General features: G+C 37.2%; 1 protein-coding gene across 1 annotated transcript in view; it reads left to right on the top strand.

Moving 5' to 3' along the window:
- Positions 1-15,703, top strand: part of SLC35F1 (solute carrier family 35 member F1) — a 416,242-nt gene that overhangs the window by 231,253 nt on the left and 169,286 nt on the right. The window contains exon 2 of the mRNA XM_017541082.2: positions 12,030-12,205. Coding sequence (XP_017396571.1) covers positions 12,030-12,205 — 176 coding nt within the window. The remainder of the gene's footprint in view (positions 1-12,029; positions 12,206-15,703) is intronic.

Here is a 15,703-nt window from a genome sequence, read left to right as displayed (position 1 = left end):
ACCTTTTGAGATTTCCCACTTTATGACATCCCTTTCTCCTAATTGCCTTTTCCTCTGTTAACTCAGAAGCAGGAGTGGCAATAATAGAATTATATTTATTCATTTTTTTTGTTAGAATCATCCCTACAGTAGAAATTTGAACAGGTCAAATTTCTTCCCAGTTATTACAATATTTAATTATGGTAAATATGCAATTTTCATTCTTATTGAAGACCTTTTCATCTAGAATAAATTTTGTCTAGCCCATGCTGTAAAAATTGGATTTTGATGTAATTTTGAGGCATGGTTCAAGCAGTCGGTTAGAAGTACTGAGATGAAATTACTTTTTTATTGTCAGGTTCTTGTAACAGGGCAATTGTAGTCATCTTTTGATGCAAAGAATGATGAAGAAAAATATCAGCTAGGCTTCATTCAGAGAATCTTTTTACTACTTGAAAGCAAAGCCCAGACACCTTTGTCTTCTAAAATGAGGCATAACTCTCCTACTTATTTATCCAGGTTCCCTGAATGTTCTTCTAAGTAAAATGCATAATTGATTATCTCAGTTGATTATACATTTTCAAGCAGGTTTTAATTGTATGTGGAGAAGTTCAGCACTCAGTAGAATCTAATTTTCCCAATTTGCTATCTTCAAACACACTACACTTCAAGCATAAAAATTTGGTAAATAAGTGATAAAATAATGGAATTTGACATGGGTTTTTGTTTTAAGAGAAAGTGAGTCACCAACCCCCTTACATTTTTTTTTTGTTGTTGTTTTTATTTATTCAATAGATTTTAAAGTTAGATGTTTGCCATTTGGCCTCAGGGTTCACTAACATAATTCAAAATGCAAAGCTAAAAGCATTTTGTAATGAAAAATGTCAAAGTCATTTAAAAATGTATAAAGAAAAAAACAGCAAAAGTAATTTTTAAAAGGTTGCCCCCTCTTTCCTGCTCTGCAAGATGTTATTAAGTGTGAGAACTAGAGTCAAAAGTTCCTATTTAAAACTAAAATCTGTTAGTTTAACAATATTCATGTCGTGTAAGACTCCTTAAATATTCCTTGTTTCTTTTTTGCTTTCCTTCCCCATTTTCTAATGGGCAGGAATCCTCTAAACTTTCCAAATTGGAGAGTAAACTTATTAGTCAGAACTTGGGAAAATAATGCTGAGATGCATGTTAGCAATATTTTTTCTAGTTTTCTTCTAAATGTATCATAATGCAATTTTATAGACAAATTTAAGTAATCACTAAAAGTATTGCTACTTCCAAGTATACTACAAGATAATTAAAACTATTATTCTGAATATCTACCATGAGGTAGATACTGTAGGAGGCAGTTTATATAAACTACCTTGTTTAATCCTCATGACAGCCCGTGGAATATGTATTATGATCTCTATTTTATAGATGAGGAAAATGAGTCTCAGCTAGTTAGTGGCAGACATAGAATCCAAATTTAGATCTATTTAGTTTCAAAACTTCTTATTTGACTATACCATGCTGGTTTTTCTGATGGAAGAGGGCAAAGGTTCTTACCAACCAAGCTAGTGATTAAAAACTTATTTTTCTAGTTCAACCATTGTGGAAGACAGCGATTCCTCACAGATCTAGAACCAGAACTACCATTTGACCCAGCAATCCCATTACTGGGTATATACCCAAAAGAATATAAAGATACATGCACGTGTATGTTCATTGCAGCACTATTCACAATAGCAAAGAAAAGGAATCAACCCAAATGCCCATCAATGATAGACTGGATAAAGAAAATGTGGTACATATACACCACAGAATACTATGCAGCCATAAAAAGGAACAAGATCATATCCTTTACAGGGACATGGATGGAGCTGGAAGCAGTTATCCTCAGCAAACTAACACAGGAATAAAAAACCAAACACTGCATGTTCTCACTTATAAGTGGGAGCTGAACTATGAGAATACATGGACACAGGGAAGGGAACAATACACACTGGGCTCTGTTGGGATCGGAGGGAGGAAGAGAATCAGGATAAATAGCTAATGCATGCTGGGCTTAATACCTAGGTGATGGGTTCATATGTGCAGCAATCCACCTTGGCACGTGTTTACCTATGTAACAAACCTGCACATGTATCCCAGAACTTAAAAAAAAATTAAATTTTTTAGAAAACTTATCTTTTAAGTCAGTGGTCGCTAAAGTAAGAGTACACATCCTAGGGAGAAAACAAGATGATCCCCTAGGCTCAGGGAAGAAAATATTGTCATTGCTTTATATGTGAAAAGGAAGAAAAAATATTTCAAATGTGGAAAAATAAGAAATTAAGCTTGGTTAATTTTTAACATGTAAATGACCCTTGTGCAATCACTCAGTTAAGTCAGATATTTAAAACTTTCTTGTTTTTCTTTTTTGAACAGCTGCATAATTTTATTATTTTCTTTATATTTTTCTTCTCTCTTTTATTCTCTTCCTTCTCTCTTTCTTTTTAACTTTTGTGATATAATTTATTTACCTAACAGTTTACCAATTTAAAGTGTATAATTCAATAGTTTTTTGTATATTAGTATTTTGTCTACAAATCCATGTAACCAGCACTACAGTCAATCATAGAACAATTTTATCATCTCAAAAAGCAATCTACCCATTCATTAGCTGTCACTCCCTACCTCCCCATACCCCCAACCCTAAACAAGCAGCTGGTTCCTGTCTTTGTGGATTGGGCTGTTCTGTGCTTTTCATAAGAGGGGAATCATGCGGTCTTTTCTGACTGGCTTCTTTCCGTGGGTGACTGTTTTAAGGTATATCAGAGTCTTTGACACAGGATTGAATGTTCTGTTACTAGAAGGGGCTTTTGCTAGCTTTGCTCCACTTATGTGCATCTGGTTAAGGGATTTTGCAGTTTTACAAGTACAGTAACTAAACTTTGCAAAGAAATAGTATTGTGGATTTAAAAATAATTCCTGCACAAAAGCTGAGAGTCAAAGATATTACCAAAATGTATTGTAAGTGAATAACACAAAAAAAAGTCAATTGAAACTTCTCTTATTTTTAATATGACCCTTCTTCGTCAGTCACATTACAAAGTAGAACAAATAAAACCAAATCATTTGTAACAAAAGTATTAACTAAAATTTGTAATTGTCAGCAAGACAATTTAAAATATGGATTTACTTCCATTTTCATTAAAGATTGGCTTTGTTCTAAGTGTACAGTGTACCTTAAGATACTGCCTGACACAGTGTTGGCAAGCAATTAAAAAACTAAGCAACCATAACATAAAGATAACTTCTGCAGTTTAGGGGTATGGGGAGGTTACATTTAAAGTCATGCAACTCATTACTTTAAAAAAATTTCCATTAAATGTAATAATTGTTTAATTAGCCCCAACTTATTAAAAAGTAAAATTCTTTTACTATTGGGAAAACCGTTTTTCCTGTCATGGTAAAGATGGCTGTAATATACAGGAAAAACAGGATAGCCACAGGTTAAAACACATTTTTCTGTTGACAAATAATGTTGAAAGACACATAGAAAGACTTGCTGAAGATTTGAAGAAGCAAGTAGTAGAATACTGATGCTTTGCCCTATTGGGATGAAAGTACAGATGCATCCAGAATGACTTCCTCAGACAGGGCTGTATTATGGAGCTAATGGAGTGAGTGGAGATGCCTCATTTGCAGAAAGAGATATCTGGTTCTTCAATCTTGCCTCTTACTGAAACTTTTTTTTTTTAACCATAATAAAAGCAGGATTTGCTTCTAACCAATGGAACAAACAGACAAATGTGAGGACACTGTGGCTAGTGCTTACTTCATGTAAGCAAAAAAAGATCAAAGAATGATTTCTCCTGAATCAAAACTCTACCCTGCACTTTAAATTCCTCTGTGCTTACCTCTGTTTACCCATGTCTTCTATTATTATGATTTCTCACTGACCAGCCAAGTGATTGCATGTCAGCCTCTGCTTCTGAGACAGCAGGGCATTCCCTTTCCCGTGATGGCATGCCTGCTTTTCAAATTACATCTCTATCATTATTTAAAAAACAAAGACTCAAAACTATGTTCTCTAGGAAAATGTTTCAGACTGGCTTTGTCCACTTTTAAAAACTAAAATTATCCCAACTTCCAGCAGTTTCATATAAATTTATTTAACTACATGGGTATTTTTATATCTCTGTTTAGTTTATTTTTGTTTCATGCTCCCTCTAAGCTTCCTGGAGGCAGGGCCAAGCATTCCTTTCTCATAACCTGCATGCAGCAGGCCTTCGCAAATGCTACTGACTGATCTGTTTCTCTGTGGCTAATCCCATAACGCACAGAGTGTGCACATAATAAATGAATAAACATTGCTGGTAACTCGACAACCAAAGAGTTTCATCAAATTCACAAAAGGAATAGATTTTAGGATCAAAGATACAAATTCCAAGAGTTGATGTGAACAGATCAGTATCTTCTAAAAGTAAGTCTGAATTGTGGAGTAGAAGAAAACATAAAGCTCATTATGTTAGCCTCAGTCTTCCAGAAGACAGATAGAGGCTTGTATGTTCTACTTTATTAAGGCGTACAATCACAGGGAGCAGAATTCAAGAAGGGAAGGAGGGAGACACAGCATAGGGATGCAGCGTGCACACTGAGAACCTTGTGAGTCAGGGCCATCTTCAGAGCCTGTATAAATGACTGCTTCACAATGCACTCTGTGTGGAGGAGAAAGAAGGAAGAATATGTCTGTCTGCTAGAGTTTCCTACTGGTCAGGTACAATAATACCCCTGCACGTTCCAGTTGCTCATGAGTGGGTACCAAACAAGTTCCTGCAGGATCTGGTCCTCTGTAGCAACTGAGAATCCCCAGGGAAGAAGGCATGGGATGCACAGCCTTGGCATCGGACACAGGGCCCCTGGGTTGTGCCCCCATAATGTTGGTTGTAATCTGTGCACAGCTGGTCATGGCAGCAACCACTGGAGCTGGAGTAAGTGGCCAGAGACCCTGGAGACAGGTGAGATCTAAAGGATGAATATGGAAGAGAGCGTAAGAAGTATCATACAACATGTGTCAATCTTTATATCCTTATTTTACATGAAGAAGCCCAAACCCAGAGTGAGAGATACGCACAATCATGGAGCTTAATTAGTGAAACTCCTGGAGCCAGAGGTTTCCAGCTCCCTATTTGGTGCCTTTTCAGTTTTCCGTGTTACTTCTGTAGACATAAAACATATAGCATCCATGAGCATCTGTGACTGCTCCTCTCACACCAGAGTAAAATCCTCCTACACCTAGTACCTCAATAACCCAGCAAAAGAAACGTTATGTTTAAAGCACTTCCTTGTGTCTTACTTGGCTTCTCATACCTAATCAGAAAACAAACTAGATACCATGGAGCCAAAGAACAGATTCAAGTCCATGAATACAGGATGTGAGGCAAAGAAGCCCCAATTAATGATAAATCTCCGGAGGTATATATTTTCTTCTTGCCTAATAATCTGCTTACATAGAAGTCTAATTAATGCTTGAATGTGATTTAAAAAAATCCTTTAGCAAAGAGCTTATAGAAGTCAATGGCCTAACTTCTGCAAACAAGAATCTTGTCAAAGAACATGGTAGAACATACTTCTCCCTCATTCAAGGGGTATTGATTTTAGCCCAGGCAGTATACTTAAGTGTTCATTATGTATGCATGTTTGAATTCATATGCTGACTCAGATCTGACATGATTTGCCTGAGAATAGTTATCAGAATGAAGATGTTGCCACAGAAAGGTTGATGTGCTATAATTCAAGATGATAACATAATTGTTTCACTTTCGTGGCAGAGAATTACAAAGCAATATGATTATGTAACACTATGTTGAAATTCTTCATACCTTGTAAAAGAATGTATTCTTATAACAAAGAGAAGAAAACAAGATTCAGTTTATGCTTTATTTTAAATCTTATTATTTTGAATATCTAATTTGGAACACAAGTTGACTCTCAAAATTCTAAAGTCTGTTTCTTTAACAGAACAGAGTGCTGGTGGTAATGGTTATGTCAGTCTTTATGAATACAAGCTCTATTATAACAGGTATTCAGCTCCCAGCAGCACTATTTTTCTTGAGACTCATGCATTTTTCATTGTCTAGTCATTCTGAGTTTAAAGTGGATAGGATGTCCTTTTAAATGCATAAACAAAGAAGATGAAAATATGTATCATAGTCTCCTCTCCATTTCTGCCACTAAAATTATAAGAACTATGTATCTTATGTTAGAATGCATCTGGTGTGTTATTCCATATACTACACGAATAACCTACAGCTCGCTGTGCAAAATTCCAACCAGCACCATATTTAGCATCATTTTTGCAAGATAGCACCTTACCAGGCTTGCTCTGAAATGCACCAGAAAATAGCTTATTAATCTCAGTGTCTAACTGGCAGATGGAATACCGTAAAAAACAACATCATTTTTGTCTTTCAGAGCTAGTAGTTTTTCAAGGTAAAATAAGTAGCCATCTTTCAAATCTTCCAAGACTTTGCCATTTTCATTTACGTATACTTGTTTACTCATAAATTTGTTCACTCTTTCATCCTGTGTTTATTGAGCGTCTGTTCCTTTCTGTCCAGTAGTCCTCAAGATACTAGGAACATAGTAAAGAATAAAATACATTCCCTTCGCAGGAGCTCATGAGCTACACAATATGGTGAGTGCAAATAGTGATAGGAAAATGCAGATGAGGACACTTTCCGCACCTGTGGGACCAGGGAGTGGCTAAACAGAAGGTCTCTGGAGAAGACACTGTCATAAGGCCATGAGGAGTTAGGTGAAAGGACCACAAATCTACCTTAGCAGTTACCTAAGGAGAAAATATTTAGAAGGTATAGGGCATCAGTAAACAAACTAAAGAGATCCTAAGGCAGAGAGGGCAGGGAAAACATTTTTGTACAACCCATTGCCAAAGGGATTTGTCCCGTGCTAATAGAGGACAAAAGAGAATTTGATCAGAGCAAGATGGCAGGGGGCATAGTTAGCAGAGTGTCAACATTTAGGCATTTAGGTTTATTTCTATTTGTATTTACTTATTTATTTGGTTTCAGTGACTCTAGGAACTAGCTCAGATGTGCAGGCTGCAATAGCTACAATATCTAGCTCCCTGCAGTAGGAAAAAGACTCATAAACTAATCTGATAAAAGGTTCCTTCCATTCCTTCCTGTTTTACATGTCATGCTCATTAGCATGACCAATAAAACCATAATTTATATTCTGCCTTCAAATCACATCAGCAGGAGCTGAATGACATGGCCACTGATTAAAAGCAGAAATTGAATACAGCAGACTTGATGTTTTGTTTGACTGAAGAAACAAGAATAGACTTGTACTGACCTCTTGTTGAAAGGAACACATTACAGATATCTTGATGGAAGAGTTTTCATCAGGGGGCCAGTTTTTGTCTTTACCGTCTCTAGAATATTTCTGGAAACCAACCACTTAGGTTTCTAGCTATAAGTTCTTGCACTCTATGAGGGCACAGAATATACTTTTGCCACCACAATAGTAGTATAGCGTAGTAATTTAAAAGTTGAGATTTGGAACCACATAACCTAGTTTTCATCCAAACTCTTTCTCTTGTGAGCTCTGTGATCTTGGGCTGCTTGTTTAACTTCTCTAAGCATCAGTTAACTTATCTATAAAATGGAACAATAATACTAGCTGCCTTGTAAGGTTATGAGGATTAACTAAGATAGTATGTGTAAGTCTAAGCCCATGGTTTGGCACATAGTAAGCACTTATTAAATATGAATTATTATTGTTGATTTAACTTAAGCAGCTCCATTTTGTACTAAGTTATTTGAGGATCTAACTCCCAAATCTTGGTTTAGTAGCTCCCTAGTGACAAGGACTATGTTCTGTTCATCTTTATATATATAGTGTGTGGCATATAGAATGTTGCTTTATGCTATATTGGCACATATACATAAGAAAGACTAAATTATATTCTCTTATATAAGTAATCTGTCATATATTTGTGGTGTGATTTTGTTCAGGAAAAGCATAGGATATTGCCAAGGTTTTGAACACTATAGTTGTAATTTATAGAGATGCAGGAATCCATGTCATAGCAATAGTTTTCACCCTTCTTATCCCAAGGAGATGTACTGTGTACACAGCATTCTCTAAAAGACATACTTAGCATCAAGAACAACACTCATACATTTATTGTAACCCTATCCATATTTCTTCCATTTAGGAATGTAAGTTATTATGCAAATAAGAATGACCCAATGATAAGTTAAATTAATATTTAAATCATTTTAAACATTATTATTTCAACCATCATTGGTATTGTGTTACATGGTGACTATATCAAATTCTTTCAATGAATGTTTTGAATTCTTCAAAATTCTTCAAAATTCTTCAACACCTTTATTTTCTCACCATTTCCTTTTCACTTAGTCACCACTAGCTATCGCCTCCATGAAACTCTCTGCTCTCTTGGTTTTCATGACACCAGTATTGCTCTGTTACTCTCCACTCAACCAAAACTCTTAAAAGATGGCAGTGACTACAAATCATGTCTTGTCAGTTTTCATTCTCTCTACCTTCTAAGCAACATTCCGTATTACAACTATTCAACCCATGGATGTCTCTTTTCTCTTAGTTTCCTTAACACCAAAAACTCTTTTGCTCTTCCTCCTAGCCTTCTAATCACTTCCAACTCCAGTGATGTGCTGCTTCTCCTTCACCTACCTCCACCCTTGGGATTCTCCAGAGATTTTTCCCAAGGTTCTCTTACGTTCTCTCCTACTCTCCCTTTCTTGGGAATCTTATCCATTTCCAGTATTTCTGCCGTTACTTTTATCACTATAACCTCTGCATATTTATCTCCTGGTTGCCCTCTCTTTCTCTCTCTGATCCTATGTTGCTAATGCTGCTGGATCATTTGAAAGTGCGTCTGGCATCACAAGTTCAATATGCCTAAAATATGTATTGTTTCTCCACTAAAACCAGCTCCTTATCATTATTTTTGTCCGTAGATATCATACTTATCTTAAGCAGTCTTAAAAACCTTTAATTTTTTATAAGAGGTGGGGTCTTGCTCTGTAGCCCAGCCTTGAGTGCAGTGCTCAAATGCAGCCTTGACCTCTGAGGCCCAAGCAGCCCTACCACCTCAGCCACCCAAGGAGGTAGAACTACAGGCATGTACCATCACACCTGGATAATTTTGTTAATTTTTTGTAGAGACAAAGACTCACTATGTTGTCCAGGCTGGTCTTGAACTCCTAGATTCAAGTGATCCTCCTGCCTCAGCCTCCCAGAGTGTTGGGATTACAGGTGTGAGCCATTGTGCCTGGCCCTTAAAATCGTTTGAGTTAATTCTGGTTCTTCTTTTTTACCTCTAGCTTTCTTTCTTTTATTAATTACCCTTTTATTTCATTAAACTGTGTAGTGTTGCCTAGGCCTCCTCTGCATTGTCTTTGAATCCCCCTATTTTCTACTTCCTCTGAATGGTTTTGCCCAGCTGTAGATACAGGGAAGAACATTGTACAAGCATCACAGTCCAGCTGAGGCAAGAGGTGTAAAGCCATTGGTTTCAATACAATGAAATAGAAGTAACAAAGAGATGCATCCCAGGGAAGAGAAGACAGGAAACACTTCTCAAAGGGAGTGACATAGAAGCCAAATCTTGAAACATGCATAAGAGTCAGACTGGCAAAGGCATAATGAACATTTTGGAAATAATAACATACAAGAGAACGCAGGCAAAGAAGACCATGACTCACTGCTGGAATGCAAGCAGCTCTGTAAGGCTGAAACTGCTTCATGGAGGAGTGATACAGGGAAACAGAGGGCCATGCTCTGGATGTAGTAGGAATGGAGGGAGAGCATTTAGGACATGATTTCAGTTATTTGTTGGCCATGTAACAAACCATTGTACATCTGCATGCCCTAAAACAGCCTTATGTATTATTTTTCACAGTTCTTCAATTAGGAAGCAATCTTCAGGGATGATGCATCTCTGCTCTATGGTGGCATAAGTTGGCATGGTTTAACAGGGGCAGGAGAATCCAGAAGCCTCATTCACATGTCAGGACAGTGAAGGCCGGCTGGATTTCTCTTTTTTTCACATGGTCTCTTAAACCAGAAGTACATGGAAGCTGTATTTTATGAGGGCAAAAAATGGAAACTGCAGAGCTTTGTAAGGCTTGGGCCCAGAAGTCAGATGGCATCCCTTCCCCACATTCTATTGGTCAGAGCAAGTCACAAGACCAGCTCAGCTTCCAGAAAAGGAGGAAGACACCCCTGCCTCCCTTTGGGCAGAGCACCAGGAATGTTATGGTAAGAGTAAAGGTAATGTCAGCAGACATCTTTGCAGATGTTCTACCACAGAACTTATAGATCTCTGCATTCCGTAGGGAACTGTTGTAAGATTTTAAGCAGCATACTGATATTTTAAACATGGATGTTTAAAAGTATGTCTTTGGCTTCTTTATAGAGATTGAATTCAGAGGTCAGGAGCCAGTACCTGGAAATAGGTTAACCTCAGAAAAATCTTCTCTGCATGCCCACGTGCCTTGCCACAATTTTTCCTCCTCATGGAAGCAGATGGAATGAACAAAATATAACTGATGCTTTTCTTTTTTAAAGCGAAATGCCACCAAAGTACTGCCCAGGACTCTGTGCTCATTCCAGAAAAATGGACTCACATCTGTTATGGGGGAGGAAATATGTAACACCACAAATCCTTTGCTTAAAGGTTTTTGTTTAGAAATAATACTGCATTGCAAAGTGGAGTGATATGGTTAACGGTAATATATTGTATATTCCAAAATAGCTAGAAGAAAAGATTTTGAATGTGCTCACCACAAAGAAATGATAAATATTTGATCTGACCACTATTCTGATTTATTATACAATGTAAACATGTATCGGAACATCAGACTGTATTGCATAAATGTGTACCACTATTGTCAATTAAAAATAAAATAAAGCTTTTAATAAAAGAAATACTACTGCTTGCTTCTATTATATTACTGTTTCTATAAGTAAACCAGACAAGTCAGATGAGACTTCAGGGAGGGCAGAAACCTGCTTTGTATTTCCAAGGCTTGTTTCTGTGTAAAAGCATGTAGGTGTATGTGACCGTTAAGCTTGTGAGGTATTTTATTTGTGTGCAAAATGAACACCTTGACCCTTGCATGTAGTCCCCACTACAGAGGTCTGCAGGGGCACTGCCTATGAAAAAGCTACACACAAAAAAAATTGACATATAACATTAGGAGAAATATCTAATGTAGGTGATGGGGGGCTGGATGCAGCAAACCACCATGGTGTGTGTATACCTATGTGACAATCCTGCCGAACTGCACATGTACCCTAGAAGTTAAAGTATAATACAAAAAATTGGTATCATTTGAAAGGTTGTATTGCACCACCACGGTACTGAATCTCCTTCATGAATAGCAGTTTTAATGTGTACGCAATTGTATGCTCATCGAAGCTGCCTAGAGCAAACTGAGTTCTAAAGTCTGGGAATGGACAGCAGACGGTCCTTCTGGTTTTCAGGGGTTTGTATAACCCCTTCACCTAGGGGTTTCTGGATCTGGGATTTCAATCTATAAAGAAATGAGTCTCCCTTTATTGGTACAAGAACCTGAGAATGAGGCAGGAATATAGTCCCTCCTAGTCAGTGTTCAGGTACTCTGTCACCATCACTAAATATTTCATTAATACTATGGTGAGCATCAACATGATGTTCTTCCCCACCCCCTTCCCATTCCCATTGGCACCCAGAGATCAGTAGCTAGAAGCTAGGCTCTTTTGGAGAGATTTGGTCTCAAATCCCAGTTTTGCCACTTCCTAGTTACATGACTGCGAACAAACTCCTTATCCACTCTAAGCTTTGGTTTTTTCCTCTGTCAAATCTCAGTAATCATTGCACCTTCCTTGAGGGATTTCTGTAAAGGACTAAAGGGAATAATATTTATTTGCACTTAACCCAGTGCATGCTACCAGTGTAAAAAAAAATTTTAACTGCTGTTTTAATTGGCTTCCTGCTGATCTTTGCTGTTTTTTTTTTTTTCCTTATTTCTCAGGGAGATGTTAATCTCTGTGGCCCTGGGCCAGGTGTTATCCCTCCTTATTTGTGGAATTGGGTTGACTAGCAAGTATCTGTCAGAAGATTTCCACGCCAACACACCAGTCTTCCAGAGTTTCCTCAATTACATTCTTCTCTTCTTGGTCTATACAACCACACTAGCCGTCAGACAAGGTAAGCTCACAAAAACACCAGGAATACAGCTTTTAGAAACACCTAAAAAAATGATGAGCCATGACCAGATAACATTTTGTCGCTTACAACATCAGTTAAGATCATTAAAAACCCCAGATCTTACTCTTCTATTTTGCAGTAATACAGTAAACAAAATGAATGAATAAATCACACAGAAAATTAATCATATGAATTCAGCAAGAAGTGGGAACTGCATGTATAGGCAAAAATGTACAATTGCTCGCTATTTGAATCCCTGTTAACATTACTTGTACCTGCTCAGTGGAATTAAATAAGTTTTTCCCTGGAACTTGGAACAGGCCTGATGCAGATATTCTAAATAATGCTTGCCATGAGAAATAATGCTTTCCCTGAGAAATCCAAAGGAATTGCAGACAAATATATATTCTGTGGGAAAATGACACAAGAAAGATACAAATTGTAAACACAGACAACTCTATTAATAACAACACAGAAGAAGAAGAAAAGAAAACTACCACAAATGTTCAGATGAGATGTGAAATTATTTTAAACTTGAAATAATTCAAGCAATAAAAAAAAGTCCTCCAAAAGTCAGTGCAAGAAAGCCATTTTTTTTTTTTTTTTGAGACAGAATTTCGCTCTTGTTACCCAGGCTGGAGTGCAATGGCGCGATCTCGGCTCACCGCAACCTCCACCTCCTGGGTTCAGGCAATTCTCCTGCCTCAGCGTCCTGAGCAGCTGGGATTACAGGCACGTTCCACCATGCCCAGCTAATTTTTTGTATTTTTTTTAGTAGAGATGGGGTTTCATCATGTTGACCAGAATGGTCTCGATCTCTTGACCTCATGATCCACCCGCCTCAGCCTCCCAAAGTGCTGGGATTACAAGCGTGAGCCACCGCGCCCAGCCGAAAACCAATTTTTAAGAGGAAATGGCAGTTGAAAAATCTCAGGGTACATCCCTGGAGGGATTGCTTCAGATTCACATGATGATGCCACTGAATCTGGTGTCTTGTGGCTTGAATGTCCCCTCCAAAACTCATGTTGAAATGAAATTGCCACTGTGACAGTAGAAACATGTGGAACTATTAAGAAAGAGGTTACTAAGCTATGAGGGCTTCACCCTCATGAAAGGATTAATGCCATTATCATGGAAGTGGGTTCCAGCTAAATGTGGGTTTGGCCCCCTCTTACCCTCTCTTGATCTCTCCTGTGTGCTCTCGTGCCTGTCTGCCATGTGTGGATGCCACAAAAAGGCCTTACCAGATGTGATCCCTTTGGCCTTGGACTTCCCAGCCTCCAGAACCATAAGAAATAAATCTCTGTTCTTTAAAATTAGGCAGTCTCAGGTATTATGGAATATGTTATTCATTATAGCAGCACAAAATGGTCTATGACAAGGTGTAAACACTTTTTTCTGTGGCTCAGAAATAGCCATCAATTTTCCCCAAAATAGTAGCTCTCAACTGTAAAATATGCATTGAAAAAAAATCATTAATACATTTGGAGATAATTATATACATTAATAATAGATAAGGACACATATATAGCTGTGTACACCAATTTTAATGTCACACTTTTTTGAAATATGTATGAGAACCATTTATCAGTGTTTAATTTTTATATTTCTTTATTTGGATTACTGTCCAGAATAATAATGCTTAATTATAGTGATTTGACCAATATTGGATTTTATCTCATAAGAGGAATAAAAATGAACAAGTTGATACTGAATTCCAGTTTAGTTTTAGATTTGTTTAAAGTATTGTAGAAACTAATTTTACTTAATCTCAAAAACTGGTGCTGTGAGTGCTTGCTTTTTAAAGTTTAACATTAGTAGAAATCATTATTTTAACAATAAAATCTCAGGCCACCAAAGTTATTGATATTGAATCTTAGCTTTATCTCATGAGTGTAATTTGGAAGCTAATAATTTTGAATGAAGTAAATGTGTTATCTAAAGTGTCAACAGAAAGAGTCAAACCCTGTAAAATATTTGAAGACATTTATTCTGAGCCAAGGTGACCATGGCCCCTGACACAGCCCTCAGGAGGACCTGAGAACATGTGCCCAAGGTGGTCATGGTGCAGCTTGGTTTTACATTTAATACATTTTAGGGAGACATGAGACTTCAATCAAATACATTTAAGAAATACATTGGTTTGGTCCAGAAAGACAGCAAAACTCAAAGCTGGGGGGCTTCTAGCTTATAGGTAGATTTAAAAATTTTCCTATCGACAATTGGTTGAGTTTCTCTAAAGACCTGGGATTAATAGAAAGGAGTCTGAATTAGGATAAAGGATTGTGGAGACCAAAGTTCTTATTTGCAGAGGAAGCCTACAGATAGTAGGCTTCAGAGAGAATAGGTTGTAAAGTGTTTCTTATCAGACTTAAAGTCTGTGTTGATATTAATGCTGGAGAGGTTATAATGAGGCATGTCCAACCGCCACTTCCCATCATGGCCTGAACCAGTCTTTCAGGTTAAATTGTAAGAGCGCCCTGGCTGAGGAGGGAGTCCATTCAAATGGTTGCAGGGGCTTCGAATTTTATTTTTGGTTTATGAAAGCTATCTCCATCATTTTACCATTGGTGCCTCAGTCCAGGAACAGACTCTAGGAAGTAAAGAAATGGGGGAGAAATTTAATTAGAAATTCACTATAAGAGACTAGAAATGTGTAGCTTGGCAATATTGAGAAGAGACAACTAAGCAGTTGGACTTAAAAATCACTTGATGGAAGCTTGAATTAATATTCAAAGAATATAATTATTTAGCCCAGTATAAAGAATATAATTAAGATTAAATTAAGAACAATTTTTGCAACGCTAGAATATTAGCCCCAAAAAATCCCATGTAAGTGATTAATTTCTCTTCCCTAGTGATTTTTAGAACCAAACAAACTACACTGCAAGGTGGTGCATTGTATTTAGTCTTTGAGTTTTTGTACATCTCACTTTTCAGGAATCCAGGGATACAACAAAAACTTGAATCAGGAAAAAAAAAAGTTAAGCCATTCTAAAGGGCAGGGAGAATTATTTCAACTAAACCAATAATTTATAGGTAGAGGCTAGAAAAGCTTAGAAGATGAAATGTAACAAAATGCCTAGAGTTAATAATTATAATACCATCTACTGAGCTTTTATAACACACCAGCCACTGTGGATATAAATTATCCTTTTTATTACATCAATCCAAGGAAATAGGTATGATTATCCAAAATTTTATAAATGAGAAAACCAAGGCTCTGACAGCCTGGAAACTGCTTGAGGATATAGGAGACCAAGTAGTAGAAAGCTCATCGACAATGTGGCTTTAGGACCCACCCTACCTTTCCTTGTGAGATGCAGGGAAGGCAGGAGGAGGGAGAGGAGACCATTTTGAACAAAATGGTTTTTTTTCTTTGAATTTCAAAACTCTAAGTGGGAAACCAGCCCTGGGTGTAATATGTAGTGAAATACCACAGTGCAATCAGGAGAATGTATTAACCAGGGTTCTCTAGAGCCACAGGACTAATAGGAT

Source organism: Cebus imitator, unplaced genomic scaffold, assembly GCF_001604975.1.
Source record: "Cebus imitator isolate Cc_AM_T3 unplaced genomic scaffold, Cebus_imitator-1.0 Scaffold130, whole genome shotgun sequence".
NCBI classification, from domain to species: domain Eukaryota; kingdom Metazoa; phylum Chordata; class Mammalia; order Primates; family Cebidae; genus Cebus; species Cebus imitator.
Note: the sequence above shows the minus strand (reverse complement) of the source record. Positions and strands in the feature narration are given on the sequence as shown.